At 40.2% G+C, this 25,939-nt stretch overlaps 1 protein-coding gene across 1 annotated transcript in view; it reads left to right on the top strand.

Annotated features, from left to right (window-relative positions):
• Window positions 1–7,203: 7,203 nt before the first annotated feature.
• The window catches only part of klhl29 (kelch like family member 29), a gene marked incomplete at both ends in the record, with an annotated part of 157,202 nt that continues 138,466 nt past the window's right edge, over window positions 7,204–25,939 (top strand). Inside the window, 1 exon segment of the mRNA XM_083898757.1 lies at window positions 7,204–7,476. Coding sequence (XP_083754883.1) covers window positions 7,204–7,476 — 273 coding nt within the window.

The following is a 25,939-nucleotide window of genomic DNA, read 5'->3' as shown; positions in this document are numbered from 1 at the left end:
TAACCCCCACACCTTGTCTCCAGCTCATGAGACAGACACAAAACTCCACATTACTTTTCCTGTGTTTACTTTCCCTCTCGCGTCTGCTCTGTTGTTTTTGTACGTTTTCCTTCTTCTGGAACATCAATTAGGTCTCTCCTGTATCATGCCTTGAAGAGGGAAAGCTAAAAATACTCTGGAAGCCCAGGTTCTTTCCTGGCAGATTGGCTTGCTTCATCAATCAATACTTTAAAAAAAACACCTTACAACCTTACCTTACCTTACAAAAATCATAATTTTTTACAAAAACATGGTGATGATCATGTTAGCTTGCGTCTTTTTAACATATTTCCATGAAATTCAGTTTTAATATACTACAAGTTTAAATCATTCTTGTAGGTTTTTTTTTTTTTTAGACTATTCAGTGCACTGCATTTTTAAACATTTTCAGAACAAGTATTCCACAATTTGATTCCCCCTACTGAAAGAAACATTTGTTCATACCTTTGGTTTTTATAAATATGAATGTTCCTCCTTGACTTTATTGACTCTCCCTCATTTTAAACAACCTGGATGCTTGATGGAAAGTGTCATTTATTTTGCGTTGTATATCATTTGTATTGTATTGTAATCTAATACATTGAGTTGAATTTAAAATAGTTTGTTTTGGCTCATAATCTTTTTTTTTGCTATTTGTAATAGGAAAATTACATTTGTTTTCGTGTAATAATGTGTTCCCCATACCACTAGCGTATCTACATGGCCTGAAATATGCAACATCCAAATTAAGAAAGTGTCTTCATCATTCGTCTACTTGAGGAGGAGAATTTAAAAAAGCCTGTGACTCTGTCACACATTGCTTTGGGCTATTCCTGTACCACCAGTCTCTCTCATTATTTAAATATCTGGATGAATACCTCTGTTGTCCTGGAGGAACTGTCAGCAAATTTACTGCTGTGCATTTATATTGCTTTATATGTGCTGCTGTGCGTGTGAGCAGGCATGTGCACCAGTGACTCTCTGCTGTAGTATTTGTGTGTGTGTGTGTGTGGCTGTCAATGTGTCTGTCCCACTGGGCTGCTCATTTAAAGCAATATCTTGTCCTCGTAAAGTTACAGCATGCCTACTGTAGCTGGCCCTCATTTGTACCATCAAACTTGCTGATGGACGAATTGATCATTAGCACAGACCCATGAGTATATTGTGTGTGTGTGTGTGTGTGTCACTCGGTCAATGTAAGTACCCGACACACACACACACACAAACACGCGCACACTCTGGGAGTATCTGTCGCAGGTGGAAGAGTTGGAGGTTGTAAGTGCTGGGAATGTGCCAGCACAGCAAACATCACACCCCAGTATGACACAACCCATCCCACCCTTCCCTTCTTGATCCCACCGTTAACACCATTCCATCTATTTTGGGCTTCATACACACTGCTGATATGTAATGTCTCATTTGTCTCTTCCGTTCACACCGTCTCACTGTCTCTCCATCGTCGCCACGTTCTGTCCATCTGTTACGCTCCCTCTTTCCTCACATCTATCTGCAGCTCCCTGCGTATTCCCACATGGCTTTGTTAACACAACTCAGTCACACACACACACACACACACACACACACACACACACACACACACACACACACACACACACACACACACACACACCCGACACGCTGCATGCTGCCTCTGAGTGACAGATGCTGTTCTTAAGGGTGCATGACTCGAACGTTCCCACCTGCCAGGCAACTTTTTATTTTGGCTAATCACCCCTAACCACGCTGTTGTTTAGGAACATAAGTTATGGGAATGCTCCTGATGTGCAACACATTGTGCCCCAACTTGTCCACGAATATGCATGGCAAAGCGTTCCTGATGATGTCAGCGCACGCCCACACATAGACATCGTACTCTTACTTCTCGTCTTCTTCTTCTTCTTCGTCTAACCACTCTTCTTTTCTAACATCTGCTTCCCCCACATCATCTCACTTTTGTACTTTCATGTGGAACATTCTGGCACAACGGCAGCTCTTGAATAGCTGATTTTTGGAAGTGAGAGTCAAAAAACGCCCCAGCGTACCACACTCCCTCCTCCTCCACTGAAGCCGATTGCTTTTAGCTCATAATTTGACTGACAACACAATGGAGATGCCAGTCAGGCAGTCACTCAGCTCATTAGACTTGATCACTGACACGGTATTTCTCATTTTTGTGTTTGTACTGTATAAACAGAGCCTTCCTGTTACTGTTAGGGCTTGCAGAGGATTGGTGATTTTTTTTTTTTTAATCACTTATTTAGATTTTCACACTTGAGCAAAGGATTCTCTGTCATCAGCTGTTATTTCAGTAAGACCCAGAGTGAGAAAACAGTATTTGGTGTGGAAAAGTTATACCTTCTGTTGAGATTATTAATATGCTGACAGGATTGCAAGAGCTGAAGAGCCTCATTAATTGCTGTAGGGTATGACTGAAATACTGTCATACGCTCCTTATAAAAGTGAAAAGGCTCTTTAAAAGACTGGCTTAATATGCAAGCCTTGCAGCAAAGGTTATCGTCTCCCCTCTGAAAGACCATTGTCTTGTGCGGGGCTGACAGTGACTTCATTGGATGTGAAAGGAAATGGGCAAATCTTTATTGGCACCTTCTCCCTAGAGCAGGGAGACGCAGAGCTAAGTGTCATTGGAGATGTGATGTATTTAAGTGTTTATCTGGTCTGGCAGAGTCCACAGGTGTGTTGGGTGTTAGTTTCCACAGGCACCTCTGAGAGCAACATTTCTTTTTACACTTCTTGACACAAAAACACTCTCAGCCTCAAGGTGACGTGAGCGTGTGCCCACCCATGCGTACCCATACACACTGCCGTTCGAAAGTTTGGGGTCACATAGAAATGGCCTTATTTTTGAAGGAAAAACACTTTCAACATTTTCAATGAATTTAACATTAAATGAATCAGAAATCCACTCTATACATTGTTAATGTGGTAAACGACTATTCTAGCTGCAAACATCTGGTTTTTAATGGAATATGTACATAGGTGTATAGAGGCCCATTTCCAGTGTTCTAATGGTACGTTGTGTTTGCTAATCGCGTTAGAAGACTATTGAATTATTAGAAAACCCTGGTGCAATTATGTTAGCTCTTTGACAAAAGGGCAAAATTATCATTTTGAATAAAAATCAATATTTCTAATCTTGTTAATGTAATGACTATACTTTCTATTAATTTTGTAACTCTTTTGATGAATAAAAGTGTGCGTTTCGTATTATACCCTATTTCGCCAAGTTAAACTAGTTCCCTGGTGTCCTAATGAACATGTCTGTGACATACTTTGGTCAAAATACCATAAGGATGAGGCACCACAGCAGTTCAATCACCCTGCCAAAACAGCCCTCTTAAGAACGCTCGGTTTAGTATTATCGCTTTAGGTCCACCTTAAAGATCCACCTTAAAAAAAAGTAACACAAAACTTAAGGGACAGGAAATGACATCAGCCACAGAGGCTAGTGGGAGCTAACAGCAGTTAGCATTTGGAAAAGTGATCATTTGTAGGCTCTAGCAGGCACATTGCCGTCATATATAACATGTATCCACTGGACAGATAAATCCTCTGAGGCTGGAAGTTTGTGTAGCACTCTGTGCTGCACTGTGGAGCCAAAAATAGAACTTTTCGCTGTCTTACGGTTTTCGGCTACCGTTGCCCCCACCATGGGGGCCATGCATGTCGTCGTGTTTGTTTCAATGACACTTGCTCTGCGGGGATCGGTTGCTCGCCTCAGGTTACGCAGTACGCTGACATGCATAGCAGAAAGGATGACAGGAGTTTACTTGGAGGACTGTGCACATATTGAAAGATCCTGAAAATGCCACTTGGGTAAGTTAGTAAGTGCAAGAATTTGAAGTGGTGTAATGTGAGAGGTTTCTCTCTATATGAAATCAACAGCATTAGTCATACAGTATGTACACACCACTAATGCGGCCCACGTGAGTTTTTAATGAAGGAATAAGATGTACTGTGATGTGGGTTGGGGATGTAAAAATGTTTAGATATTAAAAGTTGCCTATTTCATGTCTCGGTGTGGGTTAGTGCCCTTGTGGGCACTACTGCAAATCAAAGAGCAAGACTGCATTCATTAAATAATATCAAGTGGGAGCATCCTAAGTTCAAAGGCCATTTAATCTGCAAAGCATCTTAGTTTTGACTTGTTTCATTTAATTAAATCTAAGTTTCCCCTAATTACACCAGCAGTGCTCACAAGTCCTGGAGGAACGGTAAATGCTGGAGGAGTATGTATATTTAAAAACATAACACAGAAGGTTACTCGTATATACAAAAGTTTCATCTCATATTGTCCAATAACAACTCAGTATTCTCCTTTCTATTATTGTGATGTTATTGTACAAGGCACAGGGTTCTCACCCTGTGTGACACACCAGGAAACAGACTGTTCACACATAGTATTAATGGCAGTAGAGATATTTTTGCTTTCATCGCCCATTGTCATGATACCACAAGATTGTTGTTTTAGCATTGCTCAAACTATATATAATATAATATAATTATTCAGTATTAAAAACAGCAAATTCTCATGAAAAGCTGCTTCTACGGGCTAATTTGTGAAGTATTCAGTGTGACCTCCTGGCACACTTAATAACAACATTTGTATAATTAATGTAACATCTCTCTATATATATATATTTACTTTTTGTACTATTTCATGTTGAAAGTGGCCGCTGTGAAAAAAGGTCTGTTATTCCAGGTTTATTCAAGACATGCTTGAGCGTAAAAAAGCTTTTGCAGTTTCAATCATATCCATCCATTCAAAACACCAAATGTCGTAGAATTCGATAGCCATTAAATCATCGCTTTGCAGCAGCAAGGCCACTCTCAGAGGGACATCGGCAAACAAACTGGAGACTCAATATGAGGTATTACTTCTGGAAAAGAGCCTGAGATGGAAATTGTTTTATTTTGGATCATGGACTGCGCCCTCCACAGAGTCCAGACCTGAATATTATGCAGGCAGTTTTGGATCACATGGACAAAGAAAGAAATAGACTGAAGTATAAATCTAACGAAGAGAAAGCTCTGGGAAGTGCAGAAACAGGCTTTTGCACAATACTTGTGTTTTAAATAAAGAACATGCTGATACGTAATTACATGAACAACAACAACAACATGGAAACCTGATTAAATTACCTTATCATGATGTTCAGATCATGTCTTTTGGATGTGCCACATACTGTAAGTGCACAATGCAGCCTCACTGAAGGTTGTGTGTGGGCACTTGTAAACTACACCCGCTGCCTTTTTCTGCACACTCTAACAGATTTATTCCACAATGTGTCCTTGTTCTTTGAGGATTATAGAGGAAACAAAAAAAAAGAAAGTAGAACGTCATGGCGAAAAACTGCAAAACAGTATAAACTTTGAAGCTCAGTGACCATTTAACCACTTGACATCTAAAAAAAAAGGATTGATAAAAATAAATTGTCAGGAACTGAATCCAAATGCACTCTGCCCCCAATAGTAACTTTTGTGAAGATAATGTCCCTTTTATTTTTTTTTCTCTCTCTCTGTTTTTATGTGGAAGAATTTTCTGGCTTTTTTTTTTCATATTCTCTGAGCTGAGGTGTGGAGCATGGCAGATAAGAGGATATTACCTTGCACCAACTCTGCCACTGTTCCACTGGACCAGCACCTTGTTTCCGTCTGTCTCAAATATGTTTTTAAGATAACACGAGCTTATACTTTTGGGAAAAATGTGAGGTTATTAAAAGGGGTCACTGTGGAGAGGGAAAGGTTATTACAGGAAGAGTGGACCTCGTATGAGACAGAATTAAACAAGGGAGGTTGAAAAGTGGAATCAAATGTATAAAAGAAATGGAGTGAAAGGGGGGAGAAAACAGAGAGAGAAAGAGTGTTCAATGAAAGGGTGAATGTTTCACTGGGTAAACAATTGGATGGTCACAGCAGCTGAAGCTACAGTGGGGCCAGTGCTCCCACCTCAGGCTGCAAGATGTATTGCTTGCATCAAAGCGTTGTAACAAACCTTTCATTTCCAACAGCCTGCTCGCAGAGTACACCGGAGTTCTGGACAAGCATGTTCTCATTACAACCTGTCAAAACGTGACGCACATACACAATCATTCGGTTGTAGGATATACTCCTTCTGTACACTCACTCTCACGGAGACACACACACACAGAGCGAGGCTCGGCATTTCAAGGCGTTTGCTCCTCCTGTGAGTCAAAGAAGCAGCATGACAGACCCCAGTGTGCAGAATAAAGACTTATCATCTGCTGTCGTTTCCTCCTCACAGACCAGGGGATTTTGCATGGGGCTTGCTGAACCTGAGTTTGAGGTTGTTATTTATTTATTTCATCTGTTATCAAGGGCTTGGGAAGCATAACGTGCCTTTGGTGAGGAGCAGTACAATGCTCTACAAAAACCCCTCAGTGATGGATTTCACTACTCAGATCTTCCATGGCTTTGATTTATGATATAATATAGAGTGATACGCTGCTACATGCTACACAATGGTGCCATACCCCATACTGATGTAATCCCAGCTCTCTGTTGCCTTTTAGCCTATTACAGCCCGCTGAAGTTGAAAAGGCGGGGAAACCCTCGAATGCCTTTCAAGGACAAGCTGATTGAATTAAACAGCCATTAGATATATGAGATGAGCTGTAATTGCAAGGGTATTTATCTATTCAGATGAATGGGTATTGACCGCAAGGTCGCGATACTGGTGCACTGTCCTCGGGACAATTTGACGAGCCTGCACCTGTCTGCGCCTGGCTGGCTCGTATTGTTCTAACCTGTCGTTGTTGAACCCAAACGCTTCATGTGGCAAATCTTGCTCCTCATGGTGCTGGCACTGATGGTGTTTGTTGCAGACCTGCTCAGCAGTGCTCATGTCTCTCCCTCTTGTCGCAGCCCTTGTTAATGACTGAAAATAGGAATTAGAGGCAACAAATGAGCTGCGGTGTGTTCCATGTCAGTCAGTGCGGTGGGAGCAGATGCTGTGAGCGTTTACACCTTCGCGTCAACATGTTCGCTATCTAGATTGTCTCTTTCTCTGAAACCTGTCCTTTGTATCTGTGTCTCTTGCCGCCATTCGCATTGAAAAAAGAAATTCAACCTGACTTATTCCACCCCGTTTCTTTCCATTTCTTGCAGGCCTGCCCCCGTTGTTCCCTCTGAGACGAAGAGGAAGTGATGTCACGCCACCACCACCGCTTTGAGAGGGACTATCGGGGACCCTGGGAGCGGAGAGATATCCGTCCGTCTGGCCTCCACAATGGAGGAGCCAATCATAGCTGTGCCTCTGCCGTCGTCAATGGCAACAACCGTCCGGGACTCCTTCCCCTCCCAGTCATTCCCTCCCTCCTTCCCACCCCAGTTACAGTTGCCGTGACAACATCCAGCAGCGACATAGCGGTCAAGCGAGGCATCACGGCAGCAGGATCAGTTGCTTCGGCGTCGGCCAAGGTAAGAGCCCCTTCCAAAGTGACACCTGCTCCTCTTCCTCGTCTTGGAAACCTGTCAGCGTTTCCTCCTGCTCTGTCAGGTTCCTTTCTAGTCTTTGTCTCTCCCTTTGAAAACCTTTTAATTTATGAAAACTCCCCCAGCTGAGTATGATGGCCAACTTTCCCCCTGCTTTGAAGCTCGACCGTCTCCTTCTCTCTTGTTGTCTTCCAGTTCTCTGAATGGTTCTGCATTGTCCAACTTACTGAGAAGCCTGTCTTCATGGTTCAACTTCAAGCCCCTCCACTTTCTCCCTTTCTCTCTCTCTCCCCCTGTGCTCCCTCCTGCACTCTTGGCCCTTCTCCTCCCTCCAATGGTGCCACTCTCTATGCACTGCTCTATTCTTGGCAAACCGTTTTTCTTCCATCTTCATTTTCTCCCTGTGCTGCATGACAGGCTTGTCCCTGCCATTGCCTCCTCAGTAATTTCCTCTTTCATTATGTATATGACCTCTGACAATGGCTCAGATGGGTGCTGCCATCAGAACTGATAGTAAGAGATGGTGTTTTTTCAAATAAACAAACATAGTGGTCCACATCATTACATGAGTCTTTTTACATTACAGAGATTTCAAAAAAACAAACAAACAAACAAAAAAAACCCCATATTTTTCTTGCAACCACATGGGCAAATATTGTGTCTCTTTGTGATTCCAAATAAATAAAACACTTTTAATGAGGTCTGGAGTGACTGAAATAGCCATCATTTACTGTATTCATTTCCAAAGACTGGGTCAGGTCCCATAGATGGGTCTGGCAAGATTTTTCTTGGGTCAACAAATTAATTAACTTAATGTTTTCTAGCCTTTTATTTGAGATGGACTAAATTACAAATATTCAGTGTTACAGAAATATTTTACATTTACATTGTGAACTGGGAAACACTGTTTTAGTGTTGTTATACTGTAGATGTTAAATCAATAATCAGTTAAAATCAAGCAGGCCCACCTATCATATTAGTAAGGTGTCATTTAACTCATATGCATAATACCTATATACACAATGCACAACGTAATTATCAAGTATTAATGTGCATATATTTTCAGAAATATTTAATACAAAAAAAAACAAGATTTATGTATTAAACATACCTGTGTATTGTCACCAAAATAGATGTTTTGTTTGTTAAGGAAATAGCAGTATATATATATATATATGAAATTAATTAATTAATTAAATAAATATATATATATATACATATATATTACAAATAAAAATAAAAAACAATCTAATGCAAACACAAAATTGTCCAGGTCTTGAATGAAAAGGAGCAGAGAGAAGAATAATGGTATTTATTCTGCACCTAACCTGACGAGAAAAGCTTGTGAACACAAATATGTTTTAAGTTTGCTTTTTGTAGCACATCAGACACAAGACAGAGAGTTCTCCAGAGGTAGGACCATAGCGGCTGACAGCACCGAACACTGAATTTGAATGTATTCTTGGAATGTTAAGGAGACCTTTGTTTGATGATCTCAGAGTTTTGTCAGGTCTATATTCAGTGAGCGTGTCAGGGATGTAAGATGGAGCCTGGCCATTTAAAGTTTTTAAAACTATGAGTAGTGCTTTAAATGTATCCTTTTTTATTATTTTTTTTGCCGATAGCCAGTGAAGAGAGGCCAGAATGTTATTGGCTATCTGGTTATTACACGGGCTGCAGCATTCTGAATACTTTGGAGCTTATTTAGTTACGTATTGGTTGGACCAACAAAAAGTGCGTATGAATGCATGAATCAGTGTGTCGTGATTTATATTGTGAATTGGGTTGTGATATATCATCTTAGTTTCCTGTATTAAACGTTTGGGACAACATTGATTTAGGCCCATACAGCTTGTGTCTGCAGCGTGTGAAGACGGCCTCTCTGCTTCCATGGATACTGTTTGTCTTTATTCAACACTCTCCTCTCCACAATCAGATCATTTACTTTAATTGGAACTTCAGCACATCCATCTGGGCCTTTTTTCTCCCTCCAGCACCTTCTTGGTTCTCTTGTTCTCAGTGGGGCCTGTACTCTAAGAGTAGAGGTAAACAATGCTCGGGTAATTTAGCCTGTAAGTGTATCATTATATACCCTACTGAATGCAGTAACCGTAGACACAGTAAATCTGCTCTGGCACCACATCTGCCCTTCCTTTTGTTGAGCTGAATAATTACATACATTCTGACAAAGTCTGGCAAACTCCCACTGTGGCCATTGTCATCACTCAATGGCTGCCAGAGCAATTAGGTGCCTTACCTTGCATGTGATTGCACGTTTGTTTAGGGTTCACTATATGTGGGAAAGTGTATATGGCAGATATTATGCAGATCCTTCCCTAGACGCCACTCAGTTAGCCTTATTCATGATTCTACCTTTCTACTTTTGACAGTCCTTTTGTAAGGTTGGCAACATAGACCAGTCAGATTTAGAGAGAGAAATAGTCAGAGTCTAATCGCAGCTTTAATTATGCCATAGGAAAGATGCAGAGACCTGAAGGCCTGGTCATTATTACTATAGAGGCTTATCTGCATGTTCTTTCTTGCTGTCTGACGTCCTCAATTGCCTTCTCCGTCTTTATTTGTAATCTTCGATTAAAGTATATATACTCACACACACACACACACACACACACCAAATGGAAGTCTCCAGGCAGCTGCCAGCATATTACTGGCACTATCGGTGGTTAATTTGCCGCTTACTTTCTAGTCGTTTCTAGTCGCGATTTGGAGGAATTCTTCTGTGCAGGTCTGAGCAATTAGTCGTGCATCTGTTTTTTTTGACAGTCAAGGCAAAGGATTGCATTGTCTAGTCATTGTCAATAAATTGTGCCGTGACACCCAGGTAACTTTTGTTTTATCGATGGTTCCGTCGCTCAGCTTCTTAAAATGAAATCCTTCACCCAACAATCCCTCACCTCTCTCCATCTTCAGCTACTATCTCAGTCTCACGCGGATAATTCCCGGCTTTCATGTCAGAGGTCAGTGCACACCAGAAATAAACAAACTTGCATTAATTGTGTTACATTTTATTGTGTTAATTCCGGCTGTAATCATTGCAAAGATTGCTTTAACTTTGACAGCCTTAATATATATATATATAGTATCTATATGACTAAAACCATGAAGAGTGAAGTTTAAACCTATATATGTTTCATATTTCATTTAGCATTTTGCAATTTGCTAATTGCATGCAGGCAGCTCACTGCTCTGGGTTAGCATGTACTTCACCTCACTGTGTGCTGTGTGTGTTCACTAACTCACGGATGGGTTAAAATGCAGAAATTGGAAATTTCCCCACTGCGGTACTAATAAGGGAATCTTAATCTTAATCTTAAACCTGTGAGTTAGACTTGGAACACCAGCACAGTCACACCGACTAAATAACACCTATGTTGACCATTAAACTGAAGCAAAGCCACAAAAAACACCACAGTAATACCAATACAATGGCCTGCTCTGCACCTCATTTTACCATTAAAGAACATTGTTACTCCATTATCACCATTATTGCTCCATTCAAAGTTTTATACACAGCGATATGGAATGTATCACACACACACATTCATGTAGCAAGTGGACTATGTCCCCACTAGGGCCGCCGTGTCCATGAAGAGAGTCTCCGAAAAGTAGAGATCAATAAAAGCCTGTCAGCTTTTTAGTGTTAGCCATGGACAGAGCTGAGACATGAGGGCCACAGGGAGAGCGCTGCATCTGCCCATCAGACTCTTTGTGACCCCCAGCAGCTTTGATCGAAGATGACAAAGAAAGACAGAGCAGGCAAGTGAGGACGCCAGACAGCAAGTAATGGCCAGCTCTTCAACTTTTCCTATCGCATAATTAAAGCTGCGATTAGACTCTTGAGTACATCGCTCTTTAAATCTGACTGGTCTATGTGGACAACCTTACAAAAGGACTGTCAAAAGCAAGAGAAAGGTAGACTCATGAATAAGGCTAACTGAGTGGCGCCTAGGGAAGGCTCTGCTTAGTATCTGCCTTAAGTTATTGCAAAAAACCAAAACAAAAAATCAATATTTGTCTAAAATAAAATCGTAATTAGTTTCCCCAAATAGTTCAGCTCTAGTGTAAATGCTGAGTTGAACAGTACCATCTGGTTGTATACAGAGTCATGATACTTTTTCCCGCTGTCAGTAATTAATTTTAATATATTTTTTGTGCCTGTTGTCATGGATATAAAGTCATCGCAGACATGTCGGTAATTAAAAACACATCTATTTGTGTCTGCCACTAATGTACAGAGCTTGTCACTTTTTAAAAAGAATGAATCCAGATCATCTCACTGGGTAATTAAATGTTTGAGTTTACATGTGTTTGCTAAAAACGCACTGCACTTCACAGCAGCGAAGCACGTGCGTGTCACTTTAGTGATCGACAGTGGATAAACTCAACTTTATAGTTGCATAATATTTGTTTTGTTATTGGCCACATAAAGTCTAATGAAAATGGAAACATATTACATATAAGTACATAAGTACATATTATGTACCTGTATCCTACTCATTAAGAAAAAGAAAAGCTCTGTTACATTATTTCACATTTCCCAAGTTACAGCCTGTTTCTTGAATGTTATCAAGGATTATGGAGTTTAAACATCAAGCTGGACATTTTATCTATACGGTAACTCACAGATAACCCACTCAAATGTGGATTTCTCGACATTAATAATGTTTTAATCCATGCTCCCCTGATATTTATGAAAATTAATGTTGGTCTTTTAATTTCTTTACCCAATCCAGAGCCACAGTTTATATATATATATATATATATATATATATGATATAATAAACTGATAGTGATGGCTTTTTTTCGGTGCTATGTTGTTTCTCTATATCATTGCCTTTTTCTTCCCTGTATATGCTTTTATTCATTTCCCTTATGTCTTCTTCTGGAATTTAGTCTCTGTTCTTCAGAAAAAAACTATCTGTTTAGCCTGCGGGCATGCCATTATGTTAATGTTGTCGGAAATAAAACACGTAAGTTGTGATTCTTCCGGGCGGCTATTGTTATTCTGGTCAGGTGCTATGATGCAATCAGGGAATTTAAAAACATAAAGTTCAATATCAGGCGTATAAGGAGAGTGTGTGGAGTTTACCTTTTGCATTCTGTCGTTATTTGATGATTTTCTGATTTAAAAGCGAGCAAGTCCGCGTTGTGCTGATCATAAGGAGACGGTATTATTCTCATGGGCGAGTCTCGTTGTTTCAAGTTTTGCTTTACTGTGTGTGTGAGAACTAGAGAAAAGGAAAACGAAGCACTGTCTCATACGGTGACGATGATGAAAAATCATAGTCGTCGTAAAATATGCTGATTTAACTAAAACCTCAGTGGCTCATTGGTAAACAATGGGATGGAGGAACTTTCCTCTTAATGTTATTTTATTAAAATCTATTCTCAAGAAGAAGTGTTAGTGCAGCTTTAGAGATTATACCTCATGCAGTTTGATCTTCAACTGATAGGGATTTAATGTGATACCTGCTGCTGGCAGTCGATTTATGTGCCTTTTCTCAACAAGACTAAATGAAATGTTCTGTTCTGCTGAACACGTCTCAGTATAAAGCCCCATACATTTATTTATTTATTATTTCCTTTGACTGCTTTTTTTCCATACACGTCATGATGAAAGGGTATCACTTTCCCATGTCAGATCTCACCACCTTTCAATGATTTTCTTTTGAAGGCGCCGTTGCTCCGTTGCCTTTTGTCAATGATTTCATTCGAAAGCTGTGATTATGTTAAATTAGAAATCATTGTATTTCTGTTCTGTTCTGTATATTTTGGTTCAAAAGGAGATCTGTTTTGAAAGCTGATATTTTTCAAGAAGTTCTCACAGTTCTATGGAGCTCAGGTAAAGTTGGAAAACAATTTCCAAGCGCTGACAATCAATACAGCTAGTCTTGAAACAAAATCACACATTGTGTCTTGCTGGTCATTGATTTCAGAAAAGTCAGCTCGCCAATGGATTGGAGCAGACCTCACGCTGGGGCCAACACAACATGATATCCAGAGAACAGCAGGTGTCAGGGCCTCACTCTGACACAATCAGAAAAAAGAAAGGAGCCCCCCCCCCCCACCACCACCACCACAAAGGGGAAAAATAAAAAAAAATAGTATCAGGCATTTGTATCATTTTCATTAAGGTGAACAAATTAGCTGAAAGTGTGTTCTGTTTGCTCTGGGAAATTCCACATTTTAAAGATAACGGCAGTAAATTGAAGGTGTGATGGGACTTTGTGCTTTGTTCCCCTTTTGTTCTTTTATTTTTCTATTTAGCTTTTTATGTGACCTTCCAATCTGATCATCAGGAAAAATAAAAAATAAAAAAGTTGTGAACACCGCTCTGGTAGCCGGGTAATGAACAGGCTGGGATATTCTGAAATCACTGTATCTGTGTTGAGGTTGAGGCTAAAAGGGGAAGAAATCTTTTGAAAGCAGTATAGCCTTGTGACGAGTGGCTGTGAAAGGTATTGAATATGAGATGATTAAAGTTTAAGAAGGCGCAGGCTCGGGAAGCTGGATGTGGCAGACAGGATGGCGGGGGTGTGTGTGTGCGCGGGGGGGGTCGGGGGTTGGCAGGTGAGACTCGCTTTTGAATTTGCCTCAGATAGGAGAGAAAGATTTGAATTGTTCCATCAAATAGTGGAACTCCAGCATCAAGATAAGATGAAACTTTACATTTCCAGAGCAGACATCCTCTCCATGGGGTCTTACAAAAAAAAAATCCATGTTCATTTATGATGAAAGCCAAGAACACAAAACATAGCTGCAAGAAAAGTGATTGCTTCACAGCTTGACATAAAATCACCAGGCTGCCTTTTGTTGCTTCATGCTGATAAACATAAATTGATGATGCATCCTGTTACATCATATAATTCCCAAATTTTATAGCTTGCCACAAATCTCGATCACAAGGTGTATCTGGAGAATCAAGGATATTGTCTTGCTCGTTGGCGCTTGGCAGTTTTATCGGAAATTATGATGCAAAAGACCTAAATTACAAGTGGTGGATGTTTTTAAAGCGTCTCTATCTTTCTCCGAGGAGCAGAGAGGTAAACAGTCTTCATACTCCGCTTCTCGGATTTGATTTATTAGCTTCTAATATGCGCGTTGTCATCCTATCACGGTCCTGCTGCGTGCCATCCACATTCACAGTAAAACTGTCACAAAATCCATCTTTCGGAAGACAATTCCTCACAAGCAGACTGAATTGACTGATGAGAAATACTTTATTTCACCAGTGTAGTTTTCATCTATTATCTGCACGCCATCATGTAAAACCTGAAGGCTTTTTCATAGGTGAGTCAAGTGTCTTTTTTTTTTTCTCTGACTTTCAGTGTTTGATGAAGACTTATACAATTTTAAATATGCAGGGCCAGAGGTCTGTTGCACACTTTGTAAGTGGTTAAGTGATGCATCTGTCAGGGAGTATTTTAGTGCTAAAAGTCAGCTTGTCTGACACCAGGCTGAGACGAACCTGTCAGCTCTCTCTGCCTTGTCTGTCCACTTGAAATGTCAGTTTGAATAAAGACAGCCCTCACTGGGTGTGCTTCAAATATTACACTTGCCACTATTCAAAATGGCTCTTTCTTCTTTTTTCTTTTCCTGGGCAAACAGAATTTCAATTCCCGGCAACAACATTATAAATGATGTTTCCAAGGAACACACTCACAACGCGTCTAGTTAGATGCGTGCACCTGATTTAAATTTGTTCTGACAATTTATGAACGAGGCATCATAATTTTCCTGCGCGGCTGTTTTCCTTTTCCATTAGTCATGCATTAGTTCTTTATAATCTTATTCTCTGCAAACACAAACATCATCGTAATGTTTGTGGACAAACAAATCCACTGTTGGGCATCTTCAACAGAGCCATTAAGAAACAGTGGACCTCAAGGGAGCTCAGCACGGATTAGGCGGTGATTTTCCTCAAGATGATCTATGGAAACTTTGGAGTGTTAACAGTGATTGTGTGTGTTTACCTGGAGCAATTGCAGCAGGGTCTGGAAGTCTCGGCACCATGTGGGGAGGATTAAAGCTTTCCACTCTGAATCAGGCCAGGCAATGCTGCTGTGATTGCTAATCAAGGACAGAGATAGAGACAGACAGACAGACAGAGATAGAGAAGGACACACAGGCTCAGTCATGACTCACTGACAGACTGTCAGAGAATGTGGACGTTAAAAAGTGAACTGTCAGACATCGTTTTTCTTATCAGCATTTGAAATCAGGTGGAAAATTGGAGTCTCAAATCTGAGGAGCGATTTACCCCTCATCACACAGTCAGGACATTGTCATCTTTTATTGTACCCAGAAAATATTGACAGCAGTTGATTTATTAAAAAGAAATCCGCGCAGAAATGAAACGGTTGGCAGATGCGCGATGATAACAATGCAACAGGTTGAAGAATAGGTGGAGACAAGTGTTATCTTTGTCTTGTCAATCTCACAGTGACAGGATGTTTCATAGGTTTCATCCATTTCTTATCCTCTCCCCCGGTACCCCTTTGTCTGTCTGTCTGTCTGTATGGCGGATATAGTCTCCCAGCTGACCTTTTGTACCAGCAACAGACCTCAGCACCAATTTATCCAAGCACCCGAAATTCCCATCACAAGTCTGCAAACGTGGCCAAGTACTTGCCTCTCCTGGATTTCACTCCCCAAGGAGAAAATTAAATGGCAGCACAGACAAGTTATTGTTCTAAAAAACTGTATCCCAAAATAGTCAAGCATTTAGAGTCGTATGTGGTGGTTACATCGAGCTTTACACAAGGCTGCAGACACGTTTCTGGCTGGTCCAGTCAGAGTTTGCTCTTTTTTTTTTCTCCTTTCTTTTTTTGCTGTGTGTGTTTTGTGTGTGTGTGTGGGGGTTGCAAATTAAAAGCAGCCTCTTCAGCACGCCAGCTGTCTTATGAGTCTGGCTCCAAACTGACGGCATGATGGCTCAATCTAATAACCGTTCATTGAATATCAGATTCAATACTCTCTCTGCTTTGTGAAAGATGAGACGCAAGCCCCTTCTATATTTATGTCACAATGACTCTGCAATGTGAGTGTGTGATATTGAAAGGGCTGAGGAGTACGCTGTCATCCAATACTGTACATCTGCTCTCGCAGCAGTACATAGAGATCATTGTCTTGCTGGTCTTTGACTGAGCATAAAGTGGCGCATGCGACGTCACTACACAAACAGGGACGTGTTGACAAATTTCGGGCTCGTCTCAGAGCCTCTGTCTGTCTTTCTGTCTGTCAGCTGTGCGCGCTGTTGCTTTGCTCGGAGATAGTTTGGGAATTTCGGAGCTCATCGTGTTCTCTGCAGCAGCTCGACTGATGAAAGTAACAGTCACAGAAACCCACTTTATCACTCTTTATTTTTATCTCCCCTGCATCACACTTCTCTCACTATTTCTATCTAATTCTTCTGCAACTCTTCCCTCCTTCAGACCACCACCCCTCCAGCCTCTTCAAACAACTGCTCGTCTTTGTTAAAGCATAGATCCTCATTCCTGCGTCAGTGTAGCCTCCCTCTGAGCGCGCTTGTGTGAAATTGGATTGCTGATCCGTTGGCGCTGAGTGGCAGAGATGTAATATGGGATAGAGGCAACCACATGCTCTGATGCTGGAGACAGCTGTTACAGGACACCGAGGGATCACAAATGACGCTTGATTCCGAGTCCTCGTCTCTCCAAGACTGGAAATGCTTGCAGCAAATCTCATGACAATGTAAAGGAGAACGCTGCCGAACAACAAACGGAAAAAATCGCACAAGGCTTCTGTCAGGCACATTGCACTCCACAGCATGTGGAAGGTTGTCACATTTTTCTGTGTGTCACGGGGTCAGTGTCGGTCCCGTGGCAATTTAAAGTGGCTGTCGCCTTACATTTGCTATTATCATTTGTCATCTCTGCAACCACCGCATCATACTTTTCTCTATCCTCATCATACGGTGAGTGGTCTTTGTCAAAGGGGAAAGAAAGTGTTTCTAAGTATAACTTATTACCAAAAATAAATAGCCTGACATCCATGGAAACCATTCTTGTAGCATAGAGTGTGTCCTCATCAGAGCCGTTTCTTGCTAAATGCGGACTATGCAGCTGCATAGGGCCCCACAGCCACCAGGGGGCCCCCAAACTGCAAGTTCACTCATATTTCATTATATTTTTGAGAATTTAAAAGTACCTTTCTTTATTTGCATGTATTGGATGCATTCATTATGCATATATTTGCAAAGCATGTAAGTGTTTGTGGGGTAATCAGAAAAAGTTAGGAATCTCTACCTCGAGTTTGAAAAAAATAGGGGCCCCCAAATAGTATATCGCATAGGGCCCCCAAACAGCTAGAAACGGCCCTGGTCCTCATCCATCCTTCAGCAACTCAGTTTCTTCAGAACATTCGTTATTGTTGTGCAAAATATGACTAAATTCATGTACCGATGTCACTTTTTTACCTTATCATAAAGGGGTTTAATGATGTTCGATACACAGACGATTTGGACTCAACACATGTACTTATAAAGAACTTTTTAAAGTAATTTCCATTACTAAACTTGTGATTCATGTCAAATCTCTATTCAGTATAGATCCTAAGGTCATACCGCACTGAAAATACTGAAAGTATGTGCTGCATATTTTAGTTGGTACTTTTTACAGTAGACCAGTTCATTGAACCCAAAAGGAGGACGCCATGCTCTCTAGTACAAGGCTGCCATTCATCTATCTTTTTAACTGAGCACATCGTTAAAAGAGAGACTCCACTCTGTAGTCATTCAAAGACCCACACTTAGTATTATTCCCCTGATATTCCTCTTCAAGTGTTAAATGAACCCCCTGCTGAGCTTAGCTGATTGTCTGTCATTTGGTTTTCATCTAGTGGGGGAAAAAAAAGTCTTCTCGCCCGCCCTCTCCTTCCCGCCCTCCATCCCTTTGTCTGTCCTGTTTCACAATTGCGGAATAAAAAAGCAGTGGCATTTAAAAAGGTCCACATGTGGAGGGGTTGACATTCAAAGCACTGCCACCTTAAGGTTAACACCGTACGAAAGGTGATGGCGAATGCAGGCTTTTAAAGCATCAGTTGTGTCATGAGGGAGGTCGTATTTCACAGAGGACGCAGACAGAATGGTGTTTAAGATGCACAGGTAAACAATACAGCGCTCTCCGTCGCATCTGGCACATCTGACACTTCGGCTCACACCTTCAGCTGCTCACAGCATCAGTTATACGCCGGACACTGAGGGTGCTTCATGTTTTACTGGTATGCCGACTACATTTTCATTTGAAACGGATGGACCATCAGAGTGTTTGCACTTTACTTGACTGTAAATAGACATTGGCAGTTCTCGCTTTGAAATGTCTTCGCTCGACTTGGTGCGTTTCTCAGTTGGGTGAACAACAGAGACGATGAGCGCGGCTTAAGAGCGCTTTCTTGAAAATCCTTGGAAACAAAATCATTAGCCAATTGACTTTGTGCTCTCCTCTCCTCCTGAGCTGATATCAGATCAGGGACATTGTTTTGTTTAGCTTCAATGTCTTTATTTAAGAACTCATCTTGAAGTGCGGAGAATGACGACGAGGAGTTTTTTGCTTTTGAGTCAGACCAAATATAACCGAATGTATAAATGCAACAGCGATGGATGGCCTTGTAATATTGTCGGGGTTTATGAGCTCCATAAGTATAAAGCCTATGAATTCTGTAGATTCTATGGTGAAATGCAGATTGTATGGCTTTTTATTGTGACAGTTCAGAACATACTTACTCACATAATGCAAAGTCATAGCTTAAAATGACACATTGCAAGTTCTCACTAATGCCGTTTGGAGCTGAAGCTGAAACAAATCTGCTTGCATTCCTGGAGTCATTTGAGTGAATGTCAACCAAACGCATTCCCACTGGTGAAAATCTGCATGGACCTGGAATTAAATGGTTTAAGCACAGGATTATTGACCAGTTGGAATAGCAGATTGGTGCGCTTTCCCTCTACCAACACTGTTTTTAATTTGTGCCGTGCATCTGTTTACGAGCAAATAGCTGCTAAACTAGACAAATAATGGTGGGAATAAAATGGGTTATTTTGTCATTCTAAGACTGTTATTGCAGGTTAAAATCCTCCAAATGCAACTGCTGTGCTCGTGTTTAATTCTGTTTATTGTCGTATAGTCATAGTAACGGGCAAATCGTATTAGCGCTGGCTTAAAAAATAGCTTCCATTAAATTGCTTGAAGTTAGTATTCATGTAATAATATTCAATTTTAGATTATTTCCCTTAAATTTAATGTGTTTCTCATTATGACCAATGCTTTTCATGAACTCCAGACAACTTCTTTTTTTTTTAATCTCTCTCTCATAAGTCTTCCATTCCTCTCGGCCCATTATTCGATTGTCAGTCTCCAGTATTGTGGCCAGTTGCTGTGGGCCGTCCCCGCGCACTGTTCTCAGGGGATCCACAGCCGGCCATTTTAATAATACACACATAAATAATAGATATTTTAAATGCAAATTCTAATAGGGACTTTGGGGGTGACTCAATCATGCAGCATTTGTGGTCTGACCTTAACTCAGGCTAACCGATTACCGAGAGCTCGTTGTTTCTCATTAGGGGCTCCATGCATCATCACACTGCAGTGCTCTTCTCTGCCATAACCACAACCACTGTATACCCTATATGTAAATGCTGTTCTTTCATCTTTCTGCTGTTTAGCAACTTATGATTTTTACATGTGACTCTTTTTTTCTTCTTCTTCTAATCAATATTATCCACAGTTTAAGTATTCAGTGGCATGCCGAGTTGGAAGCAACACTTTCAGTGACATGGTTATCGCACTCATCAGATTACAGTGGTCCATGAGAATAATATATGAATAATTTATGGACAGCAACGGCCTAATGTTGCTTGTATTAGAGCAGTATACAGAGTGATACTGGCACTGTTGCTCTTTGTTAAGGGGACATTTTCTCTCCTACAATCATCGATTTTGGTGGAACTTTAGGACACACTCTTTGTAAGAACATGGATTTTTTTTTTGTCCATTGGACATTAAATGTTATTTATGAGGCAACTTTAAAATAACTATACAGATGTAAAAATCTATAAAACTATACAAATGAAGTAAAAAATAAAATTGTAATCCTTAGTATATACTGTCTTGGGGTCTTTCACTCAAAACAATAACAAAAACCTTGTTCCATGACACTGGGAAGCGGTTTTGGGATCATGTCAATTGTATTTTTTGGTTTCCACCGTGCACTTAACTGGAAGAGACGGGCAGAGCAGGAGGCATCATTAAGAGGTGTTGATATGAAAATGGTCTGTTTCCTTAAATAGAAATACAGATTTCTGTGGATTTAATGAAGAGTTTTGGAAACATTTTGGCTAATGTATGCACGGCACTCAACAAAATTGAATTTGAAAGGTGCCATATGTAAGAATGTGGCAAAAAAACGGTTACTACATTCAAAATCAAAATACCGGGGTCTTTTAGATTTCTGACATTACTGGCAACCCGTGGTTGCTCGGCAGCTGAGACTCTACTGACTGCAATGATTGGTAGACGGCGGTAGGTGGCGCCACATGCCAAAACATGATTTCAAAACATAAACATGATTTGCAGTCTGCAAAAGATTTCTTTTTAATGCAAATATTTTGGCTGTACTGTTGTTGTTGGTGAGTTCAGTTTGTTATATGAACATTATTCATGAGTCTCTGTGACATATTAGGAGGATTTTACGGCCAGTTGCTTTAGATTTATTACATAATGCACCTTTAAATAAACAAATATTTCATTGATTTTCAGCTTACATGTTTATAATCTGCACCACCTTGTCCTGCTGAACACCACTGTGTGCATCTGCAAGCACTGGCTGAGGAAGTCACAAGTCAATATTTCACACAGACACAACCTGCGTGTCTGGGGTTCAAACCCAGGACCTTCATGCTGTGAGGCAGCAGTGGTAATCACTGTGTAGCTGCTGTGCCATTCATGACAATGAATAACATCTTAAAACGTTGTTCAGGATTAATCTAGACTGCATACTGGAGAAATATAACTGCACCTTGCAATAATTCTTACCTGGTGCCATAAAAAGACAGTGAAACATCCCATAAATTGGTGAAAGAACAGACAGTATATTTTATTTTTCTGGACAAAAAAGGTTATACAACTTCAATATATGAATAAAGCAATGACGAGCTAATTGGGTTCAAGGTTTTACATCAGAAAAACTTGCTGACTTTCCTCGGCATCAATTCTCCAATTTTTTTTGTGATAGCAATTTTCTCCAGTGCAGGCTGCAAAATCCTCGCTGCTAAAATTAGCTGCAACTTAAAGTCCTTCCAATCTCCTCGCACATATTTTAAAAAATATTTCCAGGCGCAAAAAGAATGAAAATGCGGCTCATGATCTGAGGGAAAAACAAAAGGCCACACAGTTTGTATTCTGCTCTAATAACAGCACTGGCAGCAATATTGCAACTGTAATCAGGTTAGATACTTCTGGGAAATAACCGTTGATAATGTTTGAAGAGGAGGATAATATCCCTATTCAAATTAGTCTGCAAATTGCAATGGAATAAATTGTCTGTTCAACATAATATTTTACTGAGTCTAGAAGCAAAGCAATACAAAAGTAATTGAAAGCAATTAGATTATAATTACTAAATTTGATTAATATGGCGGATTACTCTACTGGTTAAAGTAAGTAATGGCAGAGTACTTTTTTCGAGTAATCCTTTACTTGGGTGATGCGTTTACAGCACATCTCAGAGAAGAGCGGTTGTTTTTATAAATACCTACATTAGTGCAATTTGAATTTATGCTTTCTAAAGTATCATCCACTTACATTTGGCATTAATTACCTATTTTATCTTGTCTTTGTATTCCTCTCACACTTGACTCAGTGAGCGCTGACTTCAGCTATAAAGTTATTTAAAAAAAAAAAAAAAGTGGAAGTAAACTAATTTTACTGTAATCAATCATTTTCAGTCTAACAGCTTTATTAAATGCAGTAATTACTTCATAATTGCTTGGTGCTCGAGTGGAGCGCTTCTTTACATACTGGTGTGATTATGACTTAAATTGCTGTTACAGGTGTACGAAGCGACTCGTGCGTCCCGACTCTCATCGCGGCAGCGTCAGCGGAAGAGTACGGCACGCTCCTCGTGTTTTGTGTTGACTTGTTTAAAGATGCGCTCGTCTCTTCCTCCCGATTTAGCTGAATGATTGAGTGTCATTCTCCACATTCGTGCCAGGAGGTACTGTCTGTCATTGTCTGTCATTTAGAGAGCGCGTGTGTCATGGCTTGACACAAATGAAAATATAAGGTATGATTGTTGTATCCTTGCCTGCTCCCACCTTCCATTATGACATCCCCTTTTCATTTGATCCATTACAGGGCGCCATTACTGTGAGCTATAGCCTGTAATGTCAGCCCAACTTGGGGTCACATTTTCATTTTTTTTGCTCAGAAAAAGAGGACGTCTCTGTCCGACAATACAGCCTGTGTGTGCGCCGAGGTTGTCTTTGTTGTTGGAAACTCTCCAGCTTCCATCTCAATTAAGAAGCTGATTTCAAGGGCGTGTTTGCACAGTCTCACCACATCTTGAGTGTCTCCTGATGAGGCGCAGTATGTCAGAACAGTGCATAAAGAGAACATTCTCAAGGTCAGATTGAAATTGGAACCATTTCATCATGAGGCATTATGGGAAGTGCTGTGCATCTGAGGAAGCAATAAATATTATCAAATGCGAGCCAAGCACTGACACTACACAGTTATTTTTAGGGGCAGGATTTATTAGAGGCTTGTTTCTTTTTGCAGTGTTGTTTAAATGTTGCAGATCTATGGACCGGCCTTGTTATTATGTCATTAGTTGATTGCAATGAGTATCAGAACGACTATGATAGCAAAAAGGAAAAAATATTTTATAGTATTTAATTTCAGTAAAAGGAATCTCTCACGCTGGCGGTGGGGGGGGGTTAGTTTCCAACTGGAGCAGCCAGGTAGTGTATGTAGAAAATGCACTTGCGCTCATCAGTGTGTTAAAATGAAATCTTAAAATGAGGTGTGGTCAGGCCCAATTTCGGCACTTTACCATCTTTGCGCAGCAGAAACTGCACCACTGCATTGACCAACATTGAAAAACCTCGGGCTAAAGTCAATGGCCCAGGATTGTCATGCTTATTTAAGCTGAGCATTAGTTGCTCAAACATTGGCGGGTTCACAATCCACAAACACTCTGCTTGTGTTACACACGGGGACGCACTTCGGTGATTCTCCCCTCCTCCTCTTCCTCCTCTTCCTCATCTGTTAAATGGCGGTTGCAATTCTTTATTCTGTGCAGTATAATGGAGTCGTTGATGGGACAGAGGGTCCACGTACCTATTAGGCAGGCCTGCAGCCCTGATTTTCAGCTCTGTTATCTCCTCAGCAGAGAATCCTTCATATCTCCAGATTCCTGCATTCATCATTTAAATAGCAACGTGCCAGGCACAAACCCACCTGACTTTTAAATGGAATGACTAAGCGCAATTCTGATTGGCTTAATTGATGTTACTCCCAAAACACACCTAGGAATAATTCCGACACTAAAAACAACCCCCTTGTACCTCACTTTGGGCTGAGATTACCATGTCATTACCTCGTGTTATTGAGGCTCCACATAATCCTCACACAAAAGCACTATGGCGAATTAACCTAGTGTCTAAAGCTGAACTGCAAATAATGCACATCTATCTATAAATGCGGGGAACATCTGCCTGTTAATCGCATAACTGTCTAACTGTTCGCGTGACGTTGTTTGGATGATAAACGCAAGAGATATCGGTTAAAAAAAACAGGCACATAGTGTTCAAAATGAGGTTTTTGATTCTGTTTCTTAAATACACTATATGCAAGATATGCAACTACAGTTTAAACTGGGTGCCACAATCCAAATGGATAATACTGGTGAGAATTGTCCCCTAATTTGGAGGAACCAATCCTTCATGAACCAAAAGACGGCACTGTGAGGAGTTACGCAACTGAATTAGCCGGCTGTAAATGTAAATTAAATTAAGTTTAAACTGGCTCTACCATTGTTGTCAGTGAAGCCAGTATTTCAATTTAATTTAATATGTCTGCTAAAACACTGGTGATTTTTATTATAATAATGTTCTTACATATAGCTTTTTTAAATGATATTGTTGGTCGTGCCAGTGGGAAAAGGAGAACTAAAATAATTCAATATTTCTATTAACACAAATCTATTAGATAATCAATTATCATTATGACTCACAGATTTGACAAAAAAAAAAAAAAGAAATCTCTGCTCCAAAGGACATTTTCAGTGTGAAGTGCTTGCTCACTTGCTGGACAAACTCTTAATACTATTTTAACAAGCATGTAATGTCAGAAAGCACTTGGACAAAAAAATGAAATATGTGCTGAGTTTTACTGCGTGTGCAAAGAGCTCAGTGCATATTCCACTCTGTAGTGGACTGTTTGTTGACAGTCAGTCTTGAAATATCTTGGCAAATATTTCCTAATTCTATTTGAAGGGCAGTCAAAGCGCTATCACATTAACTCACAGAAAGGCTGGAGCAGCCCAGTAGAAAATCGACTGACATATTATCTCAGCCTTTTCAAGTTCACAATAAAGATGAAAGATTGAAAAAAAGGAACATTTTGTTACTGTTGTCTGCCATTTTGAAAATGACACACTTCACTATGTGTGTGTGTGTGTGTGTGTGTGTGTGTCTCTCTCTCGAGTATAAAAGACAGTTGAAAAAGTGGGTGAAAATGAATAAGAGCAGTTAAATATTTCCGTTTAATATTTCTCTTTTAAACGTCTCAGTTTAAAAGTTGCTCTGAATTACAGCTGCGGATTTAGCCCACATAATACGAGCCTGACACAAATATCTGCAAGGCCGCCGCCATATAAAACAAAAAAAACAAAAAAAACAAGAAAATAGAAATACAGCACGACGAACACAGACAGAATTTCCTTAGATTTCTAGTGCAGTTCAAATCGCTGAACTCCGGATAATCTGTGCATCAGCCAAGGACAAACTGTGTTTGAGTCACAATTAAATAATTAGAGTACATTTTAAAACACTCGCTGAAAGTAATTACGGGTTAGGGTTGCTTTGACAGCACTGGCTCACAGTAACTAAATACATTTACACATGTATTCAATGTAATGACTATTATACTTTTAAACGTTTTAGTTGTATGCTAATTTATACATTATTTCAGGTCGGAAAACACATTTTTCAAACCACTGCTTCTATTTTTTAGCATCTTATAAAATAAAGAAAACCTCCTTAACGTCATTTGAATTGTTTTTTTTGGGGGGGGGGGGTTTGCTACAATAATATGAAATTGTATGATCACTAAAAAAAGGAGTGTATTTGAATTGTTTCGTGCTATTTTTACTTCAATCAACCGCCTCAAAACGTCATACTAATTCA

Source organism: Microchirus variegatus, assembly GCF_963457635.1.
Source record: "Microchirus variegatus genome assembly, chromosome: 12".
NCBI lineage: Eukaryota > Metazoa > Chordata > Actinopteri > Pleuronectiformes > Soleidae > Microchirus > Microchirus variegatus.
The sequence above is the reverse complement of the archived record's forward strand: the minus strand, read 5'-3'. Positions and strand labels throughout refer to the sequence as shown.